Source organism: Suricata suricatta, chromosome 4 (assembly GCF_006229205.1).
Source record: "Suricata suricatta isolate VVHF042 chromosome 4, meerkat_22Aug2017_6uvM2_HiC, whole genome shotgun sequence".
NCBI classification, from domain to species: Eukaryota; Metazoa; Chordata; class Mammalia; order Carnivora; family Herpestidae; genus Suricata; species Suricata suricatta.
Window position 1 is genome coordinate 117,128,678 of NC_043703.1, and position 27,440 is coordinate 117,156,117.

Genomic DNA, 27,440 nt, shown 5'->3' on the forward strand with positions numbered 1-27,440 from the left:
CTTGTCTGGTTACTCAGCATCACAGTTATACCTTACGACTCCTGGTCAACTAAGCTCCAGGGATGAGGGCATAGGACAGGTCCAGACCAAGCAGAAAGGCAACCTGTCCTCAAGAACCAGGCAAAGGCCGCCGTTAAATAACTTTAATGGTCGATGTGAGAGTCATGAGGGAGGTGCACTCCCTCCCAAGGCTCTTCAGTGCCATCCTCAAAGCTGGTTAGTGCAGGGAGGTAGGGCAGGGTTGGTTCCAGTTTTCTCCCAGGAAGGGATTAGGGGATACCAGCCAGTTCCAGGAATGAGCCCCTCAACATGTTGGCAACCACAGTTTAAGAGGGACTTCTGCAGCTCCTTCCCAGCCTACCCCCAGTTCAGCAGAGGAAGGGGAGGCCAAGCTGGCCAACCTGCTACTGACAGTGCCACATCCTGAGCCAACTGCACATAGGTCTTCTCTTCCTCTGGCCAGATCCTGTTGCCAGCACCTTTCTCTCTCACACTGGTGACTGGAGCCAAGTGTGGGGTGGGCCTTTGCTGAAGAGGCCTCTGGACCGTGGGGATGGCTGCTGGGGGAGAGGGGCAACCGAGCGGGAAGCCCCAGGGGAGTGGTCTGGGGGGACAGCATCCAGGGAGAATGTTCGGGGTCGCCCCCAGGGCATGGGGTGGGTCCGAGCTGGGGCGGGGGCCCCTGAGGCAGGTGAACAGGGGCTAGGCAGGGCAGGCTGTTCTGTAAACATTGCTAGCCAGGGTGGGGGTGTCTCCAGCCTTGCGCCCTCCTGCTGGGCCAGGATGTCTGTCACCGCTGCGATGTCATCCAGCGGCTCAATAGCTGTGGCATGGGGAAGGGGTTGAGGGGAGGGGGCTAGTCAGAGCTTAGGCCCCAGGCCTACTCAGCCCTGACCATCACCTGTCACTGTAATAGGAGGAAAGCAAAGCCCGGATCTCAGCTGAGATTGTATTATCCTGCAGGAGAAGCCCCTCACCTGGGCCTCCTCGAGCCACTGGCTCTGATAAGACTATGGGATACGGGGTGCCAGGGGGAGGGAGATGGGGGGGAGGGGTGGGCAGAAGTGGGTGAAAAAAATCAAGGAAAGAGGAGGAAAAGGAAAGCAGTGCGAGGCAAGCGGAGGGTCAGAGGAAGAGGCAGGAATCCGCATGCAGAAAGGGAAACAGAGAAGAAGAAATTAGGACAGAAATCCATGAAATGAATCTGGCTCTTTGGGGATTTGTTTGGAACTTTGGTGGAGGTGGCTCTAAGAAGAGCCCGGGAAAAGAAACAACTATAAGAGGACCAAGTGGGCTTTGGGTCCCCAGAGCTCTGCCTCAACCTAGTGCTTTCTCTCTGTTGCCATTATCTGGGCTCCCTTGAAGCCCCCAACCCCATTTCCCATCAGGCTTCCTGAGTGCACTTTCACTCACCCATCTCATGGTATAAGGACCCCTGCTTGGCCAGTACTTGGGGTGGTTTCCGGGAAGTGGGGGTTTCAATTTTCATGATTTCATCACAGCACTGCTTCCACTGGCCTGAAAGGGGGATAGTGACTGGGATGGGAGGAGGAAGACTGAGAGGGCCAGGCCTTCCTCTCTCCTGCCTCATTCTCTTCCACGCTTTCTGGAAATAGAGGCCTTTGTAAAAACATCAAGCCCCAATCCCTCCCAAGGTTCAAACCAGCCTCTTCCTCTTACTCATGTCAAAGAAAAGCTGCCACAGAGCCTCCATCCAGCTGTGCAGGGCTCCTCGACTCTCTGTCTGAAGGGTGTGTGTCACCTCGTCCTCCCCATACCGATTACTGATGCTCAGGGTGAAGGGCCGGCCCACAGCCTGGTCCAGCTCCCCTGCCCGGACTCGAGTCTCCTGCAGGAGAAAGAAGGGGTCTGCTTCAACTTCACGTTGGTCACAGAAGTCGGCAGTGACATCAGGAAGGTTTGGTCATCCCTGCCTTAGAAGGAGGAACTTGCTGGGTTTCTCCTCAAGCCCTCTTATTTGCCTCCTATTGAGCAGAGTGGGAAAGAATGGCAGGAAAGGACTGGGGGTGAGACAGATCGTCCTCAGTCAGGAATGTGGAGCAGATGGAGACAGGGAAGGAGGAACTGAACGTGGCAGGGAAGGCACAGAGGTGAGCAGGAATGTTGATGCCTAATGCCCCTCAGTATTTTCATAAAAGTTTGCAGGAAAGCCAACAAAAGGCCTCGGAAACCAAGAGGGGTTATTGGACTTGGGTTTGGGAGAGAAAGCCAGGAAAGGGTGCAGTAGATGCAGATTCGAATCTGAGGAAAAAGGCAGAAAGAGGATGAACATCCTAAACTGGCCACAGGACCCTCTGAGATGTGGCGGGGGTGGAAGCTGGTGAGTAGAAGAGACTTTTCCAGTAATACTGGAGAGGGAGAACATTCCTGGCCCTGAAGCCCGGCGTGGTGCTGTTAGGAGCGGCAGGTGAGCTTCAATCTCTGCACCCACCCTCCTGGGACCTGAAGGAGACGCTCCTGGGCCCTAGCACCTGGTGACTTCACCACCAAGGGACCCATCACCTTGTTGATGGCAATAGTAAACAACGGCTCTTCCCCAGTGTCTGCATCTTCAGGTTGCCGGTAACAGAAGAGATTTGTGCCTTTCAGGACTCCATGCACTCGTGCCCAGTCCTGCAGCTCCCCAGCTTGCTGCATAAATGACTCAGGTTACCTGGAGGAATCACACCCCCCAACACCCTTCTTCCCAGTCTCCCAGTGAGAATCTGCTCCTTTCTGCCCATGCTCTTGTCTGAATCCCCTCTCTTCTTGCCCTAACCCTCCTTCCTCCACCCAGATCTTGATTTTTCAGTAGTCCTTCAGTGGCTAGGTGATCCAGCTCTCCTTCTCCTGGTTCCCTTCTATACCTAAGCCACCCCCCTCACCTGCACCCTGAGGGTACCACTTGCTGTAGGCTGAGTCATGCAGAGAGGCTGAGCCACCAGGCGGCAACACACGCTACCATAAAGGGGAAGCCAGGCGGGGTTCTCCTCTGAGGGACAGGAAGTGCAGGGTAAGGGGAGGGAATGAAAAGGGACCATTCAACAGCCCCTCTTCTCACTGTCCAGCACCCACCCGCCCACCCCACAGCACATACTCACCGTGGCTGGCAAGGGCGAGGTCATGAGTGCGGAACCCGTCTTGCACTGCTGCCAGGGTGAGCGTGGTGTGAGCCAAGAGGTGGTAACGAGGACCACTGCAGGACAGACAGAGAAGTGACCGGCATATTAGATAGCAGGAGATCTGAGGGCCGAGCAGATCTGTCCTGTTGTTCAGGCGGCCCCACACAAAACTAGCTGGACTCCCCCACAGGGGTTAGAACATTTATTGAGCTGCTGAGTGCTGGGTCCAGTGCTTTAAGTTTGTTATTCCATTGTATTCCCACAACAGCCTTGGAAATTTGGTGGCATTGTTCCTTAATAGATGAGACAGCTTGAGGCTCAGAGAAGTTAAGAAGTTTGCACATAATTTATAGTTGGTAGGTGGTGGAGCTGGAATTTGAACTCATGTGTGTCTCTAAAGTCAGCATTCTGTTCACTGCCCTAGAGCTTTTCAAACTGCTTCTCAGAGGCCCCATGTTTCCACTGGGTGCCTCTAGGCACCAACAGGCAAACCCTCAGGACCCAGGCTGCTTTGCTCCAACTGGGGCACTCTGTTCTATCCCGAAAGATGCACTTGCAGCTGAAAAACTTGAAGACCCCAGAGCTTAGCTCTTCCTGCATTCTTTCTGGTCTTTTCAGTTGACATGAGCCTGGCTCCAGGGTATAGGCCAGAGTACCTCCGAGCTGTGTGGCTGCTGCTTCTTCGTGTAGGTCTGCACGCTGTGGCAGCAGCACAAAATGGATTCTGCATGCTCAACACAGCTCTGAGGTCACCAGTGGCCAGGAAAGAAGCAACTGAGGGCAGTGGGGGAATGTAGAGCCTTACCCCACAGCTGGGGTCGGAAGCAAAATGGGACTGCTCCCCGAACCCCCAGCACTCTCCATCGATGCGCGGACACGCCTCCCTGAAGAGCGGCCTAGGGAGCTGCTGAGCTTGGTGGCAAGCCTCTTGGGGGCTCCAGCCAGGGCCCCCTCCTCTTCCATGCAGGCCCCATACAGTTCCAGTCGCAGTTCAAAGTCTGGCCCTGCCTCGGTGCTATAGGAGTATGGGAGGAAGAGATGAGGATGGTCCTGGGGAAGTCCAGAGAGGCATGAGGGGCGGGCAGGGGTGAAGGACGAATGTGGAGGAGTATAGGACAATTCCCCAGGTGAGGCCTGTCTCCCTCCCTCTCCTCTTCCCCTGCAGTTATGGCATCCAGGGATTGGAACAGAGTGGAGAAAGGAGGGAGTTACAGGGACCAGGTGCTCACAAGAGCACGTTGCTCTGAAAGGAGATGTCTGTGAGGGTCCTGTCCACCAGGATCATCTCTGTGTCCTGAATGTGTTCCCCTAGCTGCAGCAGCAGGAACACAGCCCAGCGGTGCAGGTCTGGGGACAGAGGCCAAAACTGGTAAAGACGTGCCCCACAAGAACACCCAACCTTAGGTCACTCCCTCCGCTTGTCCCAGCATGTGTGCAACTCACCGCCTTTGTTCTTGAAATATTCTGTGTCCTTCCACATGAGTGGAATCCGGAGGTCTGAGGGGCAGAGGGACAGAGGGGCAGGAAGAGGTGTTGAGACAGGGCAGGTGATCTTGTGCTTGGGCAAGGAGTGCCAGCAACTAGGGGAGTTGTGCTTCTTACCAGAGATGCAGACCCGGCCACGGCAGGGGGAGCGCTCAGTAGGCGGCCCGCTGTCAGAAGGCCTGTGGGCAAATCACAACATCTCTAGACACTACACCCACCCCCTGCCCCCCAGTTCTGGTTCCCAAGTTCTGGGCTGCCTCCAGCCCAGGGCCCAACCCCAGGTCCGCAGCCAGCCTAGCAGGACTAAGGGACTACAAGGGCTGTCAGTTGAACCCAGGGAGTCACTGGGCTTGGGGACACTAGAGGAACATTAGCTCACATGCAGTATAAGCTCCAGGCTCCTCCGCCTCCAAGCATCCTCTCTGACCACCTCCCCAGACCCCTGCCAGGGATGAGTGGGGCTTGAAGGAGCAGGTGCCTGCAGAGAGACTCCTTTTCAAGGGTTCTTCTCCATTAAACCCAACTTGGAGGAGTTTGCAGGCTTTCTTTCTAACAATAGGGGAAGCTGTTCTTCTCTACCATTTTATCCTTTCTTTGATAGAGGAGGATACTGGATCGGTTGGAAAATCAAGAATCCAAGTAAAGGATATCTGTGTGCCATTTGCCATAAACCTCTCTTCCCTCCCCTTCAGCTCTGACTTCTCTTTTACCATCTCTAGATAGGCTGGGCCTTCCCAGTACCTCAAGGGCCCCAGACACCTGGCCTTACTCCCCTTCCCACCCATCTGCAGGACTCACCAAGCGTGTGTCTCTCCCAAGGTGACAATGAGTTTATCCATACAAATCCATAACACCAATAATGTAGTTAGCAACTTAGTAGGGCCTGAAGACAGTGTGTTTAGCTGTCAGCAATTTGGGATTACCTCAAATCACACTGCCTAGGCTGTATGGCCAGGGTAGAGCCTGTTGATGGCTGCCTTTCAGGAGACAGCAAACTCACATTGGAAACTGCTCCCCCGCTCCCCGCCGGCTGCTTGCCCTTTAGCTTTATAGGGAAGCCACACAGATGGTTATCTGCCTTCCCCCAGGGGCTTCATGGGTGGAGGGCTCTTAGTAGCCACTCCTCTGTCAGCCTTTATGGCCGACCTGGGAGGGGCACCATGCCAGTGGGCAGCTGGAGCCTTCTCCCTACTCAGCAGTGGGGACAAGCAGGCTTATTTTGCCAGAAGCCAGTTTTCCAAATGACCAGGTTACCACAAGTGGCCAGTTCTCAGAATGATCATTTGCCAGGTATTTTCTCCAAACACTTTAGTTGTACCAGAGCATCACCTCAACCATTTCACTGTGGATTTGTCCGATGAGCAGTGTCTAATGTCATGAAGCTGGTGTTTCACATCCAGGAGCTGACCCCTTGTAGAATACACAATCTAATTCAGGGAGATGGATAGGCTTTCCCTTAAATTTTTTTTATTATTTCCTTTCTCGAGCACTGCCTGTGATGGTGAGCCATAGGTACACTATTGTCAGTTTGTGATGAACTGGCCATCTGGTGAACTGACTTTGAGAAAATTATCTTTTGAGAAGCCAGCCAGCAGGCTTCATCAGATCACAGGCAGAGCCTAGAAAATTAGTCCTTTTACATTATAATCCCTCAGACAGATAGCCTTTCACCAGATACATTGGCTTTCCTGAGTCCAGCTCGAGCTACTCCCTAGTGCACCTGTGGGCAGCACACTGTAGAATAAAACACCAAGGTATCTCCCAGGCCTCTGACAAGGCTTCATGGGGAAGTCATCTTCGGGGTGTTCCACGCTCCATACATACGTACACTGCACCAATACCCCCCATAAGGCCTTGCCTCCCCCTTGCTCACCTCCGGCCTGTCTTCTCCAGCACCTGTGCCTCCTTCCGCCGCTGCAGCTCACCCATGTAGCTGAGGATGCGGCTGTTGCACACCAGCAGGCTCTTGGTGGCCTCCAAAGCCTGCTCTCGCTGGGAGCAGGCCGCCAGCAGCTTGCAGGCCCCTTCCCTCATCCGGATCTCGTGGTCTAGTTTTCTCTGCAACTCTGTGTCCTAGCCAGAGTGAGAAAAGGATGAGAAGGACGTGTCAGTTGGGGACAGGCTGAAGCACCCTCCAGTCCCCAAGTGGGCTATGGCCCAGGAGACACAGACAAGAAACTTATGTTTCAGGTAACTCAACCTCAGCTACCCAAGAATAACCAGAGAATCTTTGTAAAACCGAGGATGCACTCATGCATTTAATGGTAGGAGCATAAATTGCTTCTGCCTCTGTTGAGCACAATTTGGAAAAATGTATGAAAACTAGAAATTCACATATCCTCTGATCAAGCTATTAAATATCTAGGAGTTTATCCTACAAATATAGTGACACCTATTGGCAAAGTCATATTCATTACAACATTAAAAAATATTTTTTAATGTTTTTATTTTTGAGAGAGAGCATGAGCAGGGTAGGGGCAGAGAGAGAGGGAGACACAGAATCCGAAGCAGGCTTCAGCTGTAACCCTTCAGAACAGAGCCCAATGCAGGATTCGAACTCAAACTGTGAGATCGTGACCTGAGCTGAAGTTGGATGCTTAACCAACTGAGCCACCCAGGTGCCCCTCATTACAACATGGTTTTAAAGCACCAAGTTTAAAAGTCCTTTGCTCAGGCATTGGTTAAATAAGTCACAACAATTCCATATCAAGGAATATAGAATGCTGCAGACATTAAAGAGTGAAGTAGACATATGTGTGTAAATATGAAAAAAACCTTCAAAATATGTTAAGTGAGAAAAGAAAACAGTATTACAGAATGCTACCATTAGTGCTCTCTCTATATATATAACAAAATATGTATAAAATAGAGGTTGTGGGCCTGGGTGCAGGAATGGAAAACAAATTCATGCTTTTAAAAATATATATACCCTTCTTTACTACTGTACTTTTGGAAATTATTACCTTCTTAAAAACTTTTTAATCTTCTCAGTTAAAAACAAACAATGAAACATATTACCAGGCTCTACCTCAGATGTGCAGAACAAGAATCTCTAATAATGGAGTGTGTGAGTTTATTTTGAAAATTCCTCAAGTGATTCTGAGGTGTACCCAGGGCTGAGAACCAGCAACTAAAGAAAATGGACAAGATAGTTAAGACCATCCTGGGTTACCACAAAGTGGTGAGTGGGAGGGGGGGACATCCAGTTGGTAAGGGATCGGTGGAGAAGGAACATACCATGTACAATTCATCTATGCTGCACAGCACCGTGTGTGCACTCCGAATTAAGGGATCTGCCACGGGTTAGCCTCTGAGCTTGGGAGGTTAAGGACAGAGGCAAGAATTGAGGATGGGAAGGCAAGCAAGGCAGGAGGTCAGGAGTGAGGGGCTACACAGGCTGTGCATAAGGATGGGGGTGGGCAGGCATTAAGAGAGGCATCAGTATTCTCAGGAATATTCACTCAGAAAGAGCCTCGGAGGTGTTGACAGGTGAGAGCACCAGTCTGGCAAAAGACAAACCTGGATCTGTGACATTCCTGCCAGTCTTGATAAGCTGGGAAGAAACTTATTTAAATACACTGGACAATTTACTCAAACTCCTTATGACTTGGTTTCTCCATCTGTAAAATGAGGATGGAAATAGTCCCCACATCCCAGGCCCATGAAAATTCAGTAAGCCAGAAATGTAATGCACTTAGCACAGGCCCAGCACGTAGTATACATAAATGGTGAGGATGCTTTTTAAAATTCTGTTATTTTGACAGCAGTAGCATTTACCCAACAAACCCTGGAGCATCCCTGTGCTGTCCACGGGCCCACATTTAAAATCCAGCTGGGAAGTGAGAGATGCAGACGTTAATGGCTGCACCATAAGTGCCATGTCATGGTATAAACACACTCACAGGAGAGAGACCATGTCTGCTTCTGGCTGAGGTGATGGAGAAGGCTTCAGAAAGGTGGAAGACTAACCCCATTACAATATAAGATTATTTCAAGAGGAAGCCAAGGGAAGGCACCAGGCTGGAGGAGAGGGGTGAATGTGATCACCCAAAACCTGTCTTCTCCCTCACACCAAGTCTCACACTGGGCACTTTCTTCTGTCCCTGGTGGCTCCAGCCTCCAAGTCTCCAAGACCTCAACACCCTAAACTCCTGCTTTCAAAAGCCTTATCCAGCCTCCCTGAAAACTTTCCTCCTTCATTATTTATTTCCTGGGCCACCAATGAGCTAGGCCTGACTCTCACAACCCCTCTCCCAGCATTGTTTCTCTTCCTGACCCTTCAGAAATAGGCCAACCAGGTCCTAATGCCCTCTCCACCAGGAAGCCCTCCCAGACTACATAGCTCCTGCCCCCACCCCACCCCTCAGCCCCTCTATGTCTGTCTGCACCAGGGTCCCACCTCTGCTAAGCTCTCTTGCCTGCCAACTCCCATCCCACTCTGCATCCAGTTTCTGTCACAAACACCACAAATGGATGAGAGAAGGGAGGGCACAGAGAGGCATCCTCAAGCCCCCTCCTGGCTAGCCTCTTTGTCCGGGCCCCAGCACTCACGGATCCTTCCCTAGCCCTGTCCATTGCGCTTGAGGCACCAACACAGGCAGCTTGCGCTGGGTCTGGGGAGTCGCAAGCACGCTCCAGCCCGTGGCGCTTGGGGCGCTGGTGACATCAGCTCCCAACTGCCGCGAGAGTGGTGGACGGGCTCGAGAGTGGTGGAAGGGCTCCGGGGCGCAGGCGGTCCCTCCCTGCGCCTGGCAAGGCTATACTCCGGGCTCTAGCTGCACAAGCAGGAGACCTAGTCTTCGCAAGGCTGCTTCCCAGAGCTCCTATGTCGCACTGGAAAGGGCTTTTTGGCCTTGGTGCCGCTGGAGCTGCAGGAGGCCAGAGTCCCCTACTGCTTTGCGGTTGCCCTCCAAGGTGACCCCTTGCCCCAAAGCATGGGGGAGGAGGATAGTGTGTAAATTGGAATAACTGGGGCCATAGAAAAGTCTCTGAGCTTAGCCTAAATGAGACTTCTAACATCCCCCAGCCCAGTCTGGCCCCAAATCCTTCTCCCAGAGCTCCAGGGAGAGGACCCTAGAAATCTGGCCTCCTCCCTTTGGGCAGAGCATCTCAGGAATCCTGGCACTGTTTCTAGATCCCTGTGTTTTGCCTCCATTTCCCAACCTCAAGGATAGCTTCTTGTCTCCCCCTCCCCACCCACACACCCCTTTCTCCCCAAGCAGGCATTTTCTCCAGACTCTCCTGGGAAAGAGCCCAGAGTTGGATGTCAGCTGCACTTGGGTCAAGGCCCAAGGGGCTGAAGGAGGATGAGTCATGGGCAGAAGCCCAGCACACATTAAGCCCTCCGTGGACGTCTTCCTGTCCCTCCCTCCCATTCTTTTCCGTAACTGACTTACTGCTCTGCTTCTCATCACCTCTGTTCCCTTCAGAATCTCCACTGAGGCTAAATCCAAACCCTGGCTTGGGAATTTGACAAGCTGTGAGAACATAGCCTCTGGAGACTATAAACTGGGGAGTGTTCCTCCTCCTTCACAGTATTGTTTGAGAATTGAGTGGGAAAGTCTAATTGCTTTCTTGGCCCAGCACATATTTAATAACAACCTTTCTCTCACTCCCACCTCCCCTTTACTTGAAGCTTAGGTTGCTTCCTCCAGAAAGTCTTCTTGGATTTACTCTTCCATGAGTACCTCTCTTAGCAATCTCTGAAATATCAGTGGATCTCTCTCTTGAGTGGGGTGGGGTGGGGGGGTCTGCTGAGTTTGGTGGAGAAAGAACACAGCACCCTCAGCGTATAGCTGAAGGAGAGGTGTCCAAGGTGAAATCTGAGCCCCCTCCTCTGCCCCAGAACTTGGACAGACTTCCCATGAAGAAAAATTACATGGGAGAAGGGAGCACAGGATAGTGGAGAGGATGCAGAATTTAAACATTTAAATACTTAGACCAGCTCTGTTCAATAGTATCTCCTGTAATGATGGACATATTCAGTAGCCATCTTGAAATGTGGCAAGAGCAACCAAGGAAGTAAGTTGTTTATTTTCTTTTAACTAACTAAATTATACATTTAAATAGCCACATGTAACTAGTAACATGGACAGTACAGAGGACTAGATTTTATTCCACGTGCCAACACAGGACAATAGATGGTATTAGAGTCCCAGTGGGCTCATTGAGCATCTTTCTGCATACTTGAAAAAGGTGACCCTCTCCAGGCAAACAAGTTAGATAAAGGTGTCCCCTCCAAAGGTTTGTAGCCCCAAACGAGGCCAGGACTCTTGCCTGTACCTGGTACCCTTATGAAAGAAACAACCTGCACAATTTGTGCAGAGGATGTGCTCTCTCTACAATCCCACCTCTGACCTTTTCCCGCAGCAACCTCTGCCTTGTCCAGGAGGTCACCTCTGTGGTTTCCTTCTCCTTCCCCATCTCATAAATGGCCACGCCACTCAGCTGCTTAGCCATGCACCTGGGATTTTCTTTGCCGTAAGGCAAATCCATCAGTGTCCAGTCCTCATGTCCAACCCATCAACAATCCCTGTTAGATTTACCACGGTCATTTGAAATCCAGCCCCTACCCTGTCTCCACCCTAAGTACTTTCTTCCACATCACCATGTTCACTACCCTAAGGCTGTAACAACTTGCTGTCCAGTGGTCTTCTGCTACCGTCCTTGCCAACTCTCCTTTCTCCCACTCCCAAACCCTGCCTAACCTATTGTCCACAGAAGTCATTATTTTAAAACATTAGACGAGTCATGTTTCTGCTGAAAAACCTTGCATGGGTAGGGGTGCCTGGGTGGCTCAGTCCGTTAAGCGCCGACTTCAGTTGAGGTCATGATCTCATGATTCGTGAGTTCAAGCCTGGCATTGGACTCTGTGATGACAGCTCAGAGCCTGCTTTGGATTCTGTGTCTCCCTCTTTCTCTCTGCCCCTCCCCCATTCATGCTCTGTTGCCCTCTGTGTGTCAAAAATAAAGAAACATTAAAAAATGTAAAACAAACAAAACCTCGCATGGGCCAACAGCATACCTAGAATAAAATCTATGTGCCTTGTCAGGGCCTTCAAGGCCCTGCATAATCTGGGCCCCGTCCATGACCTCAGACCCAAGTACTATGTTCCAGCCACACTGGAACTGGAACACATCCTCATTTGAGAGTCTTCCTTGCTATGCCCTATCTGGAAAGCCCTTAGTCCACTCTTCACATATCTCCATATCCTTGAGGTCTCAGCTCATGATATCATGGCAGAGACTTCCTCTAACCTCCACACTGAATGCCGTCTTCCCTACCTGATGTGTGTTACATCCCCATTTTCACTATGTGAGATGATTTATGTGTTTGCATGTTTACGTGTTCCCCGAAGTGAATGGGCCTTTCCTGTCTGGTTCACTGAGGTATCCCATGGTCTAGAAAGGAGGCTGGCATATAGGAGGTATTCAGTAAAGGTGGTTAAGAGTAAATAAGTGAACAAACAGCTCCCTGCCATCTCCAGGGACAACAGAATTCTTACATCCTGCTGCAGAGCCCCCTTCCCCTTCTCTAGCAAGGCCACATCCTTCCTGCAAGCCTCTCTTACATCAAAGTCCTCTTCTCTTCCCACACCTAAATGACCCTCTCAGGCCCAAAACACAAATCCACACCCACCCACAAAGCTTTCGGAAACAGGTGTAAAGACCCTTGTGCCAACATAATGCTCTGCTTGACAGAACTGAGCATAGGTCCACACAGTGTCTGATGCAAGGCATACAGAACCACCAGACCCTCTCCCAGTTTGAGCAGGGCCCACCCTCCATCCTCAGCCCCAGCAGAGATGGGCAGGGGGCAAACTGAGGCTGGGGTGCATGCACAGGAGGTGTACTCCGGGGGTGGGGGTGTTACCTCCAGGCTGAGTGCCATCTGTCGAATGTAGAGCATATTCAGGTCCTCCAGGATGTGCAATCTGTCCTGCATCTTTGTGCCCCCACTGCCCCTTCCCTTGTGGACCCCTCCAGAGGGGGGGTGCTGGGCAGGCACCGCGCTGCTCCACAATTCCTCCTCCCGCTGCTCCCCTGGTCTTGAAAGAGGTGGGCAGAGGGCAGAGGCTGCCCCTGTCCCTCTGCACTCCTGTTAGACCCCTCTGGCTCCTGTGACAAACTTCCCTCGCCTACCACTGTTCCAGAGCCCTGGTGGGAGCCAGGCATGGGAAAGAAAGCGAGATGAGAATGAGCAGGGTCCCAAGAAGGGAGGCCAGCTGCAGAGGGGGTTCTGGGCACAGAGTGTCCAGTCTTGCTTTGGTGGCAGCTGTTCTCCCAGCTGTGGAAGAAAAAGGCCCTTTCATTTCGACTCTGGCCCCTCCCCAGCCCCCGCCCACATCCCTGGCCTGGTGGACAGAGAATCTGTGTGCCGGTAGGGCGTGAGGGGCAGGCACAGCTGGAAGGGGGCAGGGAGGGGACGTTCATGCAGGTTTTACAGAGTTGTGGGTTTGGGCAGGAGGTCAGAGTTTTCTGAAAGGGGATCTCACTCTCAGAAAGAAGGATGGAGGTGAGGATTTGAGGGGAGAGTGAGCCCAGGGAGCGGGACAAAGGGGTACATTGGGCCCAACCGCCAGGGCCACCTCTTCCAACTTGGGGCCCTTATCCAGCCCGCCCCACCCTGGGCTCACAATTACCTCGCTTTTCCAGCAGAAGGGAGAAGGCGGGAGAAAAGCAGGGGTGTGCCTGTCTGCTGCTGCCCCCGCTCCCCTCTGCGGGCCCCTTCCCTTCCAGACAGGAAACCAGCCCCGATTCCCAGCCAGCTGCAGCTTTGCCCCCTCCCCCCTCCCGGCCCACGGAGTCACACTCCCCTCGGCGGCCTGCGGGCCCTGCGACTCCGCCCCGGCTCTTCGGCTCCGGCCCGAAGGCCCAGCTTATCCCGGGGGCGGCCCCAGCCCACAGGCCCCTCCTCTTGGTCCCTAGGCCTCGCCTCTCCTTCCCCCACGCTGGTCACACGCTGGGTTGTTGGTGAGGAACCCGACAAAGCCCCTCTCCCCCAGGTCCACTAGCTTCTGAGTCAGAAAAGGCCCGGGACACCGGGACGTGGATGTGAAAGGGCCTTTGTTCTGGGCCGGCTGGGCGGGGGGAAAGGGCAGAAGCCAAGCCTGGAATCCCGGCCCGGAGGGAGAGCCCCGGCCCCCTCACTTAACCCTTTACAGGTCCTGCAGGGAAGGAGAGGTGACCTTAGGGACAGCCTCTTTGCTGTCTCCACTGCCTTCTCAGTCCTAGCTCCGGCCCACAGCGTTCAGCCGCCCCCGAGACTCTATGAGGAGTTACAGGTAGGGCTCAGATCAGGTAATGGGGTAGAGCGGTGGGCCGGGGGAGGAAATTGTGACTAGAGACTGGACTACAAAGTTTTGGTGTGGTAAACGCCCAAATCACTAAAAGGGACCCCCCCACTTCCCCCCCCCCCCCACACACACCCTCTCTCAGCCCTTCAAGAGCACAGAGGAGCAGTTGGAGGGGGCTTCAGCGAAGAGATCAGATCTGGCCTAGAAGTCGAATTGGTGATGAAAGCTGCCCCAGATGGTTGAGACAGGTTGTTAAGACAGGGCTGGCGGCCGGGGAAGAAGCGGGAGCCCAAGCCAAGTCCCGGCTGTTTGGGACCCGCCTACCTGCCCACCGCCCTTGGCCATGGGATGCCGGGGATGGGCCGGGTCCAGCCACATTTTGGGAATCGAGCCTGCGGACCCCTCAACTGAAGCCAACCTGGAGTTTTCCAGGCAGAGGCAAGTCATCCCAACTGGTCAGGGAGTGTCTGGAGTGGCACGAGTTCGATTAACTTTCAGACGGTCCGCGCCTCACTTTTGAAGTCAACAACCGGTTAGGACCCAGACCACGGCGTCTCCGCCCCTCCGTGTGCGCGGGGGAGGGGGGCCGAGGCAGCCGAGGCAGCTGGAGCGGGGAAAGGGGGAGGCAGGGACGTGGGTCTCACCTCGGGTGGGTCGCTGAAGAGGCTGAGTCGGAAGCGGCCGCGTTTGAACTCCATCTCCAGGGCGGAGCCCCGGGCCACGGTGACCCGGCTCCGGTGGTTTCGAGAGAACATGCTGGCGACCCCGCGCCTTTACCTGCTCTGTGAGTTCCCGGAGCCGCCTGGCTGTGCCTGGTCTCGTCCGCTTCTGTCCCTCGACGTCCGCCAGCCAGTCCGGCTGGGAATCTCCCGCAGCCGGGTTCCCAAACTCCGCCCCCGGAGACGACACCTGGGCTGGGCAGGGCGCGGCACCCTCCTCCTCCACCCCCGCCAAAGGCTCGGCCGGCCGAGCCAGTCCCGAGGCACCAAGCAGTCCTGGCCCGACAACCCCACAGCCAAGCACCCTACACTGCTCAAACATTGCGGGGGCGCATCATCCGGTCGCGCCCAAGTCTCCGGCGCCTCACCTGGGGAAGGGGCGGGCCCAGGAAAGCCCCGCCCCGTGAGCCTCCCCCACCTGGCAAGCACCACTCCCGGCGGGCAGAAACTCCCGTGGCCACCTGGGTCACCACGTGGCACACTGTTGTTCTAGCCGGCCCCGGGACTGTCCCCAATTTCACACCAAGCAGCTTCTGAAGTGATCTTTCAACATTCTACAGTCCCAAATGTCTCTTCGTCCCTCTCACGCTTTAGGTCCTCGCTCCCTGCCTATCCACGCAATTCGGGGTAATGCTTAAGCATATTTTGGAATCCTGTTCTGTCAATTACTAACTGTGGAGCCTTGACTCAGTCTTTGAACTGAGCTTCAGTCTTCTCATCTGTCCAATGGGGATATAGTAATTACCTCCATTCCTCAGGTTGCTATGAGGATCCCATATGAGAAGGGGTGTAAGATGCCCAGCATAGTGCCGGACATGAAACAAGTGCCCCATAAGTGGAACTATGAAGACAAAGGAGCAGGTGCGGCACTCTTGAGCATTGGATGAGGCACAGGTGACCTCGATTCTCTGGACCTAGACTGTAAGTGCCTTAAGAGGGTGGGTTGATCATTGACCTCAATATTGACCATTTTTCAGCTGCTTTGCTGGATAGCCAAGGTAGGATTAACACTATCAGTTTGTGCAGAGAGGGGGCTCTCCTCACCTCACGGACCCTAGTGAGAGAGAAGGAAATGGCAGAGTATTAGCTTGCTGACTGCACTGATGAGTCTTCTGGGGACTCTAGAACTTACTGGAGAGAACTTGATAAATTAATTAATAAAATGAAATAAATAAATCTTTAGAATAGATCTTCTTCATAGCAGATGGGCTGGAAGTCAGAGAAATACTAGTCTTTAGTTTTAAAGAGGATAGAATTGCTCTGCTGTGGCTAATTACTCAATGTTCTTCTAGAAAACCGGACTTAAGATTACTTCAGCAGAAGGGGAAATGTATTGTCTTAAGGAACTAAAATATCCAGAAGCCAGGCTTTAGATGTGGCTTGACCCAGGCATTCAGTGTCACAGGATTCTGTCTCTTCCCATCATCTAGCTCTACTTTACTCCATGTTGGCTTCACCCTCCACAGCAGGAGATTGTTGCCAAAAAGTCTGGGTCTATAGCTTCTCAGGCTTAAGTTCATGGAAAAGGAAAGCATCTGTTTCCTGGACATCCTACCCATGTCTTGGATTCACTGTGGGTCATCTGGGATCATTTATCCAACCTCTGTAGCCAGACGGGTCACCCAACCTGAACCAATCATTGTGGCAATGAGGGGCTCAGGGGAGTCTACATGCCAATCAACCAGGCCTGGGTCACTTGCCCACTCCCAGAGACCAAATGGAACGTATTGAGCTAGGAGAGGAGAGAAGAGAGAGATGGTTTACCAAAGATTGTTCCAGTACTTCCCCCAGAAGCTGAGGGAATGGATGCTGGACAGGAAAATGCAAACAGCCTTGACATACAGTTACATGGAGAAGGGAATTCTCTGGTCAGTAGGAAAGTCTGATCAAAAGATTTTATAAAATCCATGGCCTCTGATATAAATCTTAAAGGATGGGTGAGGAGAGGGAAAGGGAAAGGCGTTCGTTTTGTTTGTTTGTTTGTTTGTTTTGGTGTTATTGTTTTGTTTTTGTTTTTTTAGTAAACTCTACCCCCAACATGGGGCTCAAACTCATGCCTCATGATCAAGAGTCACCATCATATGCTCTACTGACTGAACCAGCCAGGCACCCCAGAATTGTTTTTTATTTCTTCAAATATCTATTGTCATTCATTTAAAAAAATATTTTTAAATATTTATTTGTTTTTGAGAAAGAGAGGAAGAGTGCAGGCAGGGACAGAGAGAGGGAAACAGAGGATTGAAGCAGTCTCCGTGCTGACAGTAGCAAGCCCAATTCGGGGCTGGAACTCACAAACCATGAGATCATGACCAGAGCTGAAGTGGGATGCTTAATAGACTGAGCCACCCAGGCAGCCCTCTATTGTCATTCTTCTTAATTGTAAGCTTCCCAGGGAGGGACAGTCTGTCTTGTCAAATGCTTTATGCCCTGTGTCTGGCACATAGGAAGTACTCAATCAACCATCAGTGAAGTAAATGAACACAGGAAATGCCTCAAGAAAACATCCAGATTTGAGAGTACCTGACTGGGATGAGCCATGCTGTGGGACTAAAGGGTTCATTTTGAACACTGGTTTGTAGAAACAGAGTGCATTTCCGCCCCCCCCCCCCCCCCGCCCCAACGAAATCTTACCTGGAATATGTGAAATAGAAGCAAGCAGCTGCTGTGATGGAAGCAGGGCTGGAGCCTCAAGCATTGTCCTCTCCACAGGCCCTCCGCTGCCCAGGCCCCCACCCATGGGCCATGGGCTCTCCCTCTCTCTCTGGAAGGCTTTGAAAGCCCCTGCAAGAAGTAGAGGAATGGAAGACGTTTGGAAAGGAAGTAGAGCTCAAATCCTATCTAAGAGTCTGGACTCCATGTGACTGAAGTTTTGCATAAGGAGTGGGACAGCTAGAGTCGTATTTTAGAGATCATAATCTGGCAGCGTTTTGCATAAATAAGTTAGTTGGAGGAGATTCTGACTGGGGTCAGGGAAGCCATTTAACACTGTGCATGAATAGGAGTGGAGAAACAAAGACCAACAGTTTTGTGGATTGATTTATTTTTTAAATTAAATTCCTCTTGAAAACACATACAGTTAGGGAAAAAAGGCTAATGTACTCTTAATTTTTTTAATGTTTATTTATTATTGATACAGAGAGAAACAGAGCATGAGTGGGGGAGGGGCAGAGAAAGAAGGAGACACAAAATCCAAATCAGGCTCCAGGCTCTGAGCTGCCAGCACAGAACCTGATGCAGGGCTTGAATCCACAAACCGTGAGATCATGACCTGAGCCGAAGTCAGACACTTAACTGACTGAGCCACCCAGGTGCCCCTAATGTACTCTTAATTTACTATTTGGATGTCCCAGTCGGTTAAGTGTCTGACTCTTGATCTCAGCTCAGGTCTTGATCTCATAGCCATGAGTTGAAGCCCTGTGTTGGGCTCCACACTGGGTGTGAAGCCTACTTAAAAATAAAATAAAAACTAATATGAAGTACAAAATAAATGAATAAAAGCATGCCTTCCCCAGCATCAGAGAAAAACACTGAGACATTTAGTGCCATGGGGTGCTGATGCTTCACACTGGCTCATGAGAGACAACTGCTAAATTGCCCGGAATTGTGCATTCCAGGTGTGAATTTTGATTAAAAATTAAGTCTAAAACTCACAAATAAATTTTATTAAAGCAAAGGTGACAAATACTCAAAATTCATCACTTCCTCATTATTTCACTGCACTTTCCTATTGTCTCTTGAGGTTATTTGCATTGATAGTATGTATATATATATATACTATATATATATATAGTATATACACACACACACACACACACACACACACACACACACACACACACTAGTGGAAATGCTGTGTGTCTTCCTAAATTCCTGTGTTCCATCATGTCACATTGGAAATTGGGCATGGTGAGAGTAGTTACACAACAGAAACAGGTGAACACCATGAATCAGGGCTGGGTTGTTTTTTTTTTTTCCTTTTCTCTCAAGGAGCTTTTTAAAAAAATTTACCAGCATCCTACTGGTTTGGTGCATAATCTTTCCAACTTTTTCCTTTACTTATGCCTGTGTCTCTATCTCTCCAACTATGAAGCAGCTATTTGGAGAAGGGGTTGTTGGCCACCTGGTATTTAAATCATCTTCCTATTTCTGTACCGTCCCCTACTGTGGGCGCTACTGGTAGACTGAGGCTCTATCCTCGTTATGGCATCTGGAGAAGGTCATTCTTCCTCTCTTACACTTCTTCACAGCTCACGGGTAAGTGCTTGGCCTAAGCCAACCAACTGGAAGGCTCCCAACTGGACTTTGAAACTTGAACAAATGAAAACAAGATCCAGGGAAAGTTCATGATATAATCATTGCACCTGCAGCCCATGGGGGTCAGGTGGCTGTGCTAACAAGGAAATTCTCATCAGCAGGTTCCAGTGGTATGACTGGTGTAGCTCAGTGTCAGGTCAGCCACACGTTCCTACTTCCGGGCCTCTCTTGGTTCCCACCCTTTTCAAAGGAAAGTACAAGATGAGCCCAAAACATCTTGTACTGTTAGGAAGTAAAAAAAAAGTGCTCAAAGAATGATGGAAACATGTCAAAAGGACACAGAAATCATCTGAAAGAAATGCCCACTGAGCAAACCTGGGACACATTTCAGCACCAAAATAAATAGCGGTAGTAATGGATTACAACCCATTGACTGAAATAGAAAATGATGTAAATAATACATATGTAAAGGAATGTAAGAAGAGAAAGTACCTCTTCACAGTAGCATGCCTACTAATAATATATGTAGATGCAATAATGGAAGTAGAAAGATTACACTGGCAATTATTACAGTACTGCTGATTCATACAGTATTTGTCAATGGATACCAAGCCCGGTGTGTGGAGGTTTGATGGGGAACAGGATTATCAGAGTGGTTTCAAAGTATTTCTGCAGAAAACAACTCATTAATTACAAAAGTGAAAAATGCCAACTTTATAGGGGAGAACACTGACAGACACCACCTTCAGCAGGTGATCAAGGTTAATCAGTGAGACAGGCTGACACCATGTGTCTCCTGATGTGATACACTGAGAAGAACACAGCACAGTCTTTTTTGTGTAGTACTCCTGCCAACAATTATGAATCAAGACATCAGGAAACACCAGATGGACCCAGGTTGAGGGACATCTTAAGGAATCAAAGGCCTGTACTCTGTTTTTTAAAGATTTCATTTTGGAGGTGCTTGGTTGACTCTGTTGGTTAAGCATCTGACTCTTAGTTTTGGGTTAGGTCATGATCTCATGGTTTGTGGGTTCAAGCCCTGCATCAGGCTCCATACTGACAATGCTGGAGCCTGCTTTGGATTCTCTCTCTCCCTTCTCCCCTGCTCTCTCAGCCCCTCCCCCACTTGTGCACGCATGCTCGCTCTCTCAAAAATAAATACACTTGGGGCACCTGGGTGACTCAGCTGGTTAAGTAACCAACTTTTTTTTTAATGTTTTATTTATTTTTGACACAGAGGGAGACAGAGCATGAGAGGGGGAGGGTCAGAGAGAGAAGGAGACAGAACCAGAAGCAGGCTCCAGGCTCTGAGCTAGCTGTCAGCACAGAGCCTGACACGGGGCTCGAACCCACGAACGTGAGATCTGACCTGAGCCGAAGTCAGAGGCTTAACCTACTGAGCCACCCAGGCGCCCCAGTAACCAACTCTTGATTTCAGCTCAGGTCATGATCTTGTGGTTCATGAATTCCAGCCCCACGGTCGTCTCCATGCTAATAGCACGGAGCATGCTTGGGATTTTCTCTCTCTGCCCCTCTCCTGTTCATACATGCGCGCTCTCTCTCTTAAAATAATAAATAAGTATTAAAAAAATGTTTAAAGTAATCTCTACACCCAGTGTGGGGCTCGAATTTACAACCCTGAGGTCAAGAGTCACAGGCTCTACCAAATGAGCCAGAGCCAGTCAAGAGCCCCCAAAGGTCTATATTCTTTTTTTAATGCTTGTTTATTTTTGAGAGAGACAGAGTGTGAGCTGGGTAGCGGCAAAAACAGAGGGAGTCACAGAATCCAAATCAGGCTCCAGGCTCTGAGCTATCAGCACAGAGCCCGATGCAGGGCTTCAACCCATGAACCCTGAGAACATCTGAAGTTGGACGCTTAACTGGCTGAGCCACCAGGCATCCCAGGTCTGTACTCTTTATAACTGTCAAGATCATGAAAGATAGGGAAAGAGTGTAGAAATGTTCCAGGTTAAAGTAAATCAAAGAGACATGATAAGAGAATGTAATGCACGAGTCTGGATTTGGATCCTGAACTAGAAAGGAAAAGAAGACTGGGCAGCTGGTCAAATTTGAATGCCCTCTGTGGATTGGATGGTCATGTTCTATCAATGTTAATTTCCTGATTGGGAGGGTTGCACAAAGGTTATTAGAACAGAGTGCTTATTTTGAGGAAATACATAGTGATGTATTTAAGGGTGAAATGCCAACATGTTTGCAACTTTGTCTCAGATCAGAAAAGAAGTAACGGTAATAAGAGGGAGGGGTAATGATAAATGTTAATAGTTGCAGAATCTGATTTTAGGAAGTAAGAGACCCCTTTCTGTACTCTTCCTGCAACTTTTCTGTATGTTTGCTATTATTTCAAAATGAAAAATATTTTAAAAATAAGACTAAGAACTCTTTCAGAAGAACAAAGTTCTTCCTTTTAGTCTACAAACATGCTTAAATCTCTTCTAAACAAAGCAAAACCAAAACAAAACAAAATAATGAAGCTACTTGCTGTTGCCTTTTGCTCCCTGCTGGGCATCAGGATGTTGAGGAAACACCACTGGGCCTGGTGTCAGGAAGCCTCTGTTAGAGGCTGGCTCAACACTCCCTAACTATGTGACTTTGGCCAAATCATTTAACCTCCCTGAGCCTCAGTTTCTTCATGAGAGAACAACAGTACCTTTTACAGAGCTGCTGTGGAGATCAAAGGAGAGAAGGAATATAAATACAGGTTATAAACTACACTGTGCTTGACAAATACTAACTGTAGGTGTTCCCTCACTTTAACTCCTGGTGATACAGAACTATTGCCTTCACACCTGCTAGAATGCATCCCCTTTTAGGAGCTCAGCCTGCCCTCTGCAGGACTACACATAACTGATCACAGCCTTCATCTGCTGAAGCATGCCTTTCTTGCCCTCTTTTGACCTCTTCTTCTCAACTCTGCCTGGCCACTCTCTCCCTGCCTGTCCAGGCCAGGTGCTCACTCAGAATTGTTCCTGGTCTTTTCCCCTTCATCTGCTTGTTCATTCTGGAATGTCTCATCTATTCCCATACTTTTGGGGGCACCTCTGTTTCTATGCTGATGACACCCCTACTCATACCTTTTGCACTGGCTTCTCCTGTCAGCATTCCACCTCTATCTGGGCATTCACTCAGGCACCTCAAATTCACCTTGCACAACACTACTGATTCTCATACTTGCTTCTCTACCTATATTCATTTTTCTTATTTAAAACACCACGCTCCCTCTAAATACTTGGGCCAGAAATGCAGAAGCCAATTATTGTTGTCATTTGCTTATTGAACATCTACTATTTTCCAGATACAAAGTATTTTGCATTCTTGATTTGCTTTTTTTTCCTTGAAAGAGTCCTCTAAAGTAGACCCTACTTCATTCCATCTTACAAAGCTGAATCTAGGGTTCAGAGAGCTTAAATAACTTTTTGGTTCAATGTTATACAGCTAATAAATAGTGGAACTGGGTTTTTATAATAGGACTGTCTGACTCCAAAGTCCATTCTGTTAATCTTAATCGTTATACAACATTGACTTCTTCCTGAAATCTCATGTTAATTTCACTGATTCCTTTTACTTTTGTGACTGAAATGTCTCTTGAATCAGTTCTTTCTTTGTTCCCTGATGCTACCTCGTTCAGACACACATCTTGTACATAGTTAAACATACGTATATAGGTGGTACATTTTTCTAAGTATAAATATGATATATACTGGCTGTAAGAAAGTTCATCACAGATCTAACTAGTAGAAGTTCCCCAACCCCAACTTCTAAAGATAACCACAATTATGGTGTAGTATGCATTCCTCATTTTTCCCTACGTATATAGAAGCATATTACACTTTTTAAATGGGATCACATCATATTGAAACTCACCTTTCTTATTTCATATATCAGCACATCTAGATCTACTTTGTTGTTCTTTTCTAAAACTATTAATTTTTACTTAAAAAATTAATGTTTATTTATTTCTGAGAGAGGGGGAGGGAGGAGCAGAGAGAGAGAAGGAGACAGAGGATCCAAAGTGGGCTCTGCACTGACAGCAGAGAGCCTGATATGGGGCTCAAACTCATGAACCATGAGATCATGATCTTAGCTGAAGTCGCTTAATCAACTGAACCAGCCAGGTGCACCATGTTATTATTTTTTTTTAAGTTTTTTTTTTAACGTTCTTACTTATTATTGAGAGACAGAGAGAGACAGAGCATGAGCATGGGAGGGGCAGAAAGAGGGTGAGACACAAAATCAGAAGGAGGCTCTAGACTCCCAGGGGTCAGCACAGAGCCAAGCGGGGCTCCAACTCACAAACTGCGAAATCGTGATCTGAGCCGAAATCGGATGCATAACTGAGCCACCCAGGCAACCCTCTTTTTTTAATTAGGTAAAATAGACACATATTTTATACAAAGTTCAAAAGGCACAAAAATGTATATTATGAAAAATAAGACTCCCTTCACCCTTGTTCCTCAGTCACCTATCAGAATTGATGTCACTAGAGGTGCCTGGGTGGCTCAGTCGATAAGCATCCGACTTCGGCTCAGGTCATGATCTCACAGTTCGTGGGTTCGGGCTCCGCGTTGGGCTCTGTGCTGACAGCTAGCTCAGAGCCTGGAGCCTGCTTCGGATTCTGTGTCTCCCTCTCTCTCTGACCCTCCCCTGTTCGCGCTGTCTCTCTCTGTCTCTCATGAATAAAAAACAAAAAGAAAAATTGATGTCACTAGTTTCTTGGGAACATTCAGAGACCTCATTCCTTTGAATAGCAGCATAGCTGTCCATTGTATGGATGTACCAAATCCATGCACCAAAACATTTTGGTGTTTCATTAGAGGGATACTGAGACTGTCTCCAATGCTATTACCCATGATGATCTAAATTCCATGTCAATCTTATCAATTACTTACCATTCTTTTTTTTTTTTTTTTTTTGGCAATAAAGTGTTCGATTGTATAGGTGCACCATAATTCATTCATCCGTTTCTCTACTGATAAGAATTTAGGTTTAAATACAGTTTGCTCTGCTACTAGGCCACCCGTCCTATTAAAGACTTCTGCCATTTGCCAGCAATATAGTTTCTTATGTACTCCTCCGCTGCACTGTGAGCTCCTTAAAAGCAGGGGAAAGTGTTCATGTTCAATCTGTGTATCCTCATAGCCCCAAATCTGGTCCAGAGCACATGCTCACAACGTTTAGGTACAATTATAATTGAATCACCCGCACTGAGGGCTGGAATCGAGCGTGGGGAGGTGAAGCGAGGACAAAGCCGTGCCCTTTTAAGCTGTCCCAGCCTCAGAAGGCCCGGAACTTTTGCTAGATGTTTCATTGTTTCTCAGGGAGGCTTTTTAGCATCGGAGCGTGCCCCGCACAAACATGGTTGTCCCGTGCCGGAAGTAGCTTGTTATTTTGCGAGAGTCAGTTCTTCCGCGGGGCGGAAAAGGCAGTTAAGCATGTGTTCCTATCATTTCCAGTCCCCTTTCCTTGCAGGATCCTATGAGTAAGCTGTGGCGGCACGGGAGCACCTCTGGGGCTATGGAAGCCCCTGAACCGGGTAGGCGCGGGTCGGTAAAGCAAGTTAGGCGTTGTCAGAAAAGGAGTCCCTTTTTTGCTCTTCCGAGTCTCCGGGGTACTTAGCCACAGGTGGGAAGGAGAAAGGCGGAGCTGTTGTTATGGTAACAGCGTGTACCGCGGGACGAGTGGGGCCCTTCGGGGAGTATTGGGTTCTTCAAGGCTTTCCCTGCCTCGCTGTTGTGGTCCACCGTTGACAGGCTCTCCTTACGCAGGGGAAGCGCTGGAATTGAGTCTGGCGGGTGCCCACGGCCATGGAGTGCACAAGAAAAAGCACAAGAAGCACAAGAAAAAACACAAGAAGAAACACCATCAAGAAGAGGAGGCTGGGCCGACGCAGCCATCACCTGCCAAGCCCCAGCTTAAACTCAAAATCAAGCTGGGTGGGCAGGTTCTGGGCACCAAGAGGTGAGGCCAAGAAAGCCAAGGTTTTACTTGTGGAATTTTAGGAGCAGGCTGAGATAGAAGAAGCTCTCTGGCTTTCCAATAGAAGAGGTTGGACTCTGATTTCAAGGCCGATATTAAGTTTCAGGGCCGACATTAAGGTAGCAGGAACCCAAGACGGTGGTGCAGGGGAAGGGTGGATATAGCCGCCAAGCAGGAGGAGACAACTGCTCAGCTTACACAGTGGGTGCTTTTCTACAGTGTTCCTACCTTCACTGTGATACCTGAAGGTCCGCGATCACCCTCTCCCCTTATGGTTGTGGACAATGAAGAGGAACCTATGGAAGGAGTCCCCCTTGAGCAGTACCGTGCCTGGCTGGGTGAGAAGGGTCTGGAGGTGGGGAGACTGGGTTTCTCACTATACCCGGGAAAGGAAAAGGGTTGGTTCTGAGAATGGTGAGAATTTTGAGTGTCCCAGTATTAACTTGGCCAAATTAGGATTCCCCACCTAAACCATTTTACTTTTAGCTTTCCAACTTTGCTTTCTAGATGAAGACAGTAATCTATCGCCCTCCCCACTTCGGGACCTGTCTGGGGGCTTAGGAGGTCAAGAGGAAGAGGAGGAACAGAGGTGGCTGGATGCCCTGGAGAAGGGAGAGCTGGATGACAATGGAGATCTCAAGAAGGAGATCAACGAACGGCTGCTCACTGCTCGACAGGTAAGTTGGTTCATTCTTTATTCACTTGCTAAATATATGTTGAGAATTTCCCAGGTCCCAAGAATGTTGCTAGACAATGGGGATATCAATGGTGAAAAAAAGACAGAAAAGGTTTCTGTTCTCATGGAGCTAGTATTCTTTGTGTGTGTGTGTGTGTGTGTGTATGTGTGTGTATGTTGGGGGAAGAGGGGAAGTAAAAAAATAATTTTGAAGAGCACGGTTTATAACAGAACTAGGGTGATGAAACAAAGTGGTGGAAAAAAGATGTTAGCAGTGTAGTCAGGGAAGACCTCTCTGAAGAGATTACATTTCCAATACCAGAAGAGCTTTTCAGGCAGAGAGAGACCAGCAGGTGCAAAGAACCTGAGAGTGGAACATGCCTAGTACTGGTCAAGGAGGAAAATAAGTGTGACTAAGCCAGGAGAGGATGGTTTGCAGGAAAGTGATACATTTGATTTCTATTTCGGTAGATTACTTTGGCTTCTTAGTGGAGGTAAGGAGTAAAAGCCAAGATCTGCCAGGAAGCTGTTGAAGAAGGGTGGCTTGAAGCAAGGTGAAATTGTGGAGGAGGAAATCAGATGGATTCTGGATATATTTTGGAAATAGACGTCTGTTAGGGGTCAGGGAGGAGGCAGAAAAGAGGAGTCAAGGGTAACCCTGAGTTTTGGGCTTGAGCAGTTATCCAATTGATGCTCTCCACGGAGATGAAAAGATTTAAAATAGAAAAAAAACCCCAAAACAAAATAAAAAACCCTGGAGAGGTGGTAAACAGACTTTGGGAGCAGGCAGGAAATATTATTAATGCTTTTCTTCTTGAGAGTAGAAAGTAGATCGAAAGAGGAAAGTCTGGGGATTTGGGAGGAGGCAGTACTAAAAGGCACCTGGAGAGGTGCTCATTCCACCTCTTCTCTCAAGTCCAGTGCTCAAGACCCTGCTTTCCCCTTCCCTTGTTTGTTCAGAACACACCTCTCTGACACCCCTCGGTCTGTCTCTCTCCAGCGAGCTCTGCTCCAGAAGGCGCGGAGTCAGCCTTCTCCGATGCTGCCACTCCCTGTGGCTGGGGGCTGCCCTGCCCCGGCCCTCACCGAGGAGATGCTGCTGAAGCGCGAGGAGAGGGCGAGGAAGAGACGGCTGCAGGCGGCTCGGCGGGCAGAGGAGCACAAGAATCAGACTATCGAGCGCCTCACTAAGACTGCGGCGCCCAGTGGGCGGGGAGGCCGAGGGGCAGCCCGGGGCGAGCGGCGGGGCGGGCGGACCGTGGCCCCGGCCCCCATGGTGCGCTACAGCAGCGGGGCACAGGGTTCCATGCTCTCCTTCCCCCCCGGCGTTCCCGCCCCAGCGCCAGTGTCTCAGCGCCCATCCCCAGCTGGCCCTCCTCCTCGATGCTCCGTTCCCGGCTGTCCCCACCCGCGCCGCTACGCCTGCTCTCGCACGGGCCAGGCGCTCTGCAGCCTTCAGTGTTACCGTATCAACCTGCAGATGCGGCTTGGAGGGCCCGAGGGCCCTGGATCCCCCCTTTTGGCTACTTAAGGTCCTTACTTAACCCCGGACTCTGTGCCCTCTCCCCTTCCCCCGTTTTCATTATTTTCCCTACCCTATTAAATTTCATCCGGTGCCTCAACTTGTACAGAATTGGGGGAATAGGGTATGGGCCAGTCAATTCCCCCCACACACGTTGCCCTCACGGGAGCATGCATCGAGCCCCAGGAAACGACCACTGGGCCGAAAGAAGACCGCTCTGCCCCCAAACTTGGGCAGACTTTTGGGAACCCCTCCCCCTGTCTATCGGAATTACCTGGCTTGGTCGGGCCTTTGGCGTCATCCTGAAAATAGCGTTCAAGCCAATCAGCAGAAACTTTGCTTTTCTGGACGGCCTTCCATTGGTTGATA

At 50.0% G+C, this 27,440-nt stretch overlaps 2 protein-coding genes across 7 annotated transcripts; one reads left to right on the forward strand and one right to left on the reverse strand.

Moving 5' to 3' along the window:
- Window positions 1-128: 128 nt before the first annotated feature.
- On the reverse strand, window positions 129-27,421 carry RTKN (rhotekin). Of its 6 annotated transcripts, none has more exons than XM_029937640.1 (13): window positions 27,346-27,409; window positions 17,254-17,403; window positions 6,481-6,680; window positions 4,725-4,786; window positions 4,566-4,619; window positions 4,352-4,469; window positions 3,928-4,137; window positions 3,102-3,196; window positions 2,886-2,992; window positions 2,524-2,652; window positions 1,681-1,849; window positions 1,414-1,518; window positions 129-823 (listed from the first exon to the last, which is right to left on the reverse strand). In XM_029937640.1, exons 1-13 carry the CDS (start codon window positions 27,370-27,372, stop codon window positions 489-491), a joined length of 1,761 nt encoding a protein of 586 aa, XP_029793500.1. In that variant the 5' UTR covers window positions 27,373-27,409; the 3' UTR covers window positions 129-488. The 6 variants fall into 6 exon arrangements, with proteins under 6 accessions (XP_029793500.1, XP_029793501.1, XP_029793504.1 ...); XM_029937645.1 differs by lacking the exon at window positions 129-823 and adding an exon at window positions 830-1,010 and having other exon boundaries at window positions 27,346-27,421; XM_029937641.1 differs by lacking the exons at window positions 17,254-17,403; window positions 27,346-27,409 and adding an exon at window positions 14,548-14,906.
- On the forward strand, window positions 24,301-27,171 carry INO80B (INO80 complex subunit B). Its single transcript, XM_029937646.1, has 5 exons — window positions 24,301-24,430; window positions 24,663-24,855; window positions 25,093-25,211; window positions 25,381-25,550; window positions 26,550-27,171. The coding sequence occupies exons 1-5, from the start codon at window positions 24,373-24,375 to the stop codon at window positions 27,078-27,080; spliced, it is 1,071 nt and encodes a 356-aa protein (XP_029793506.1). The 5' UTR covers window positions 24,301-24,372; the 3' UTR covers window positions 27,081-27,171.
- Window positions 27,422-27,440: the final 19 nt, after the last annotated feature.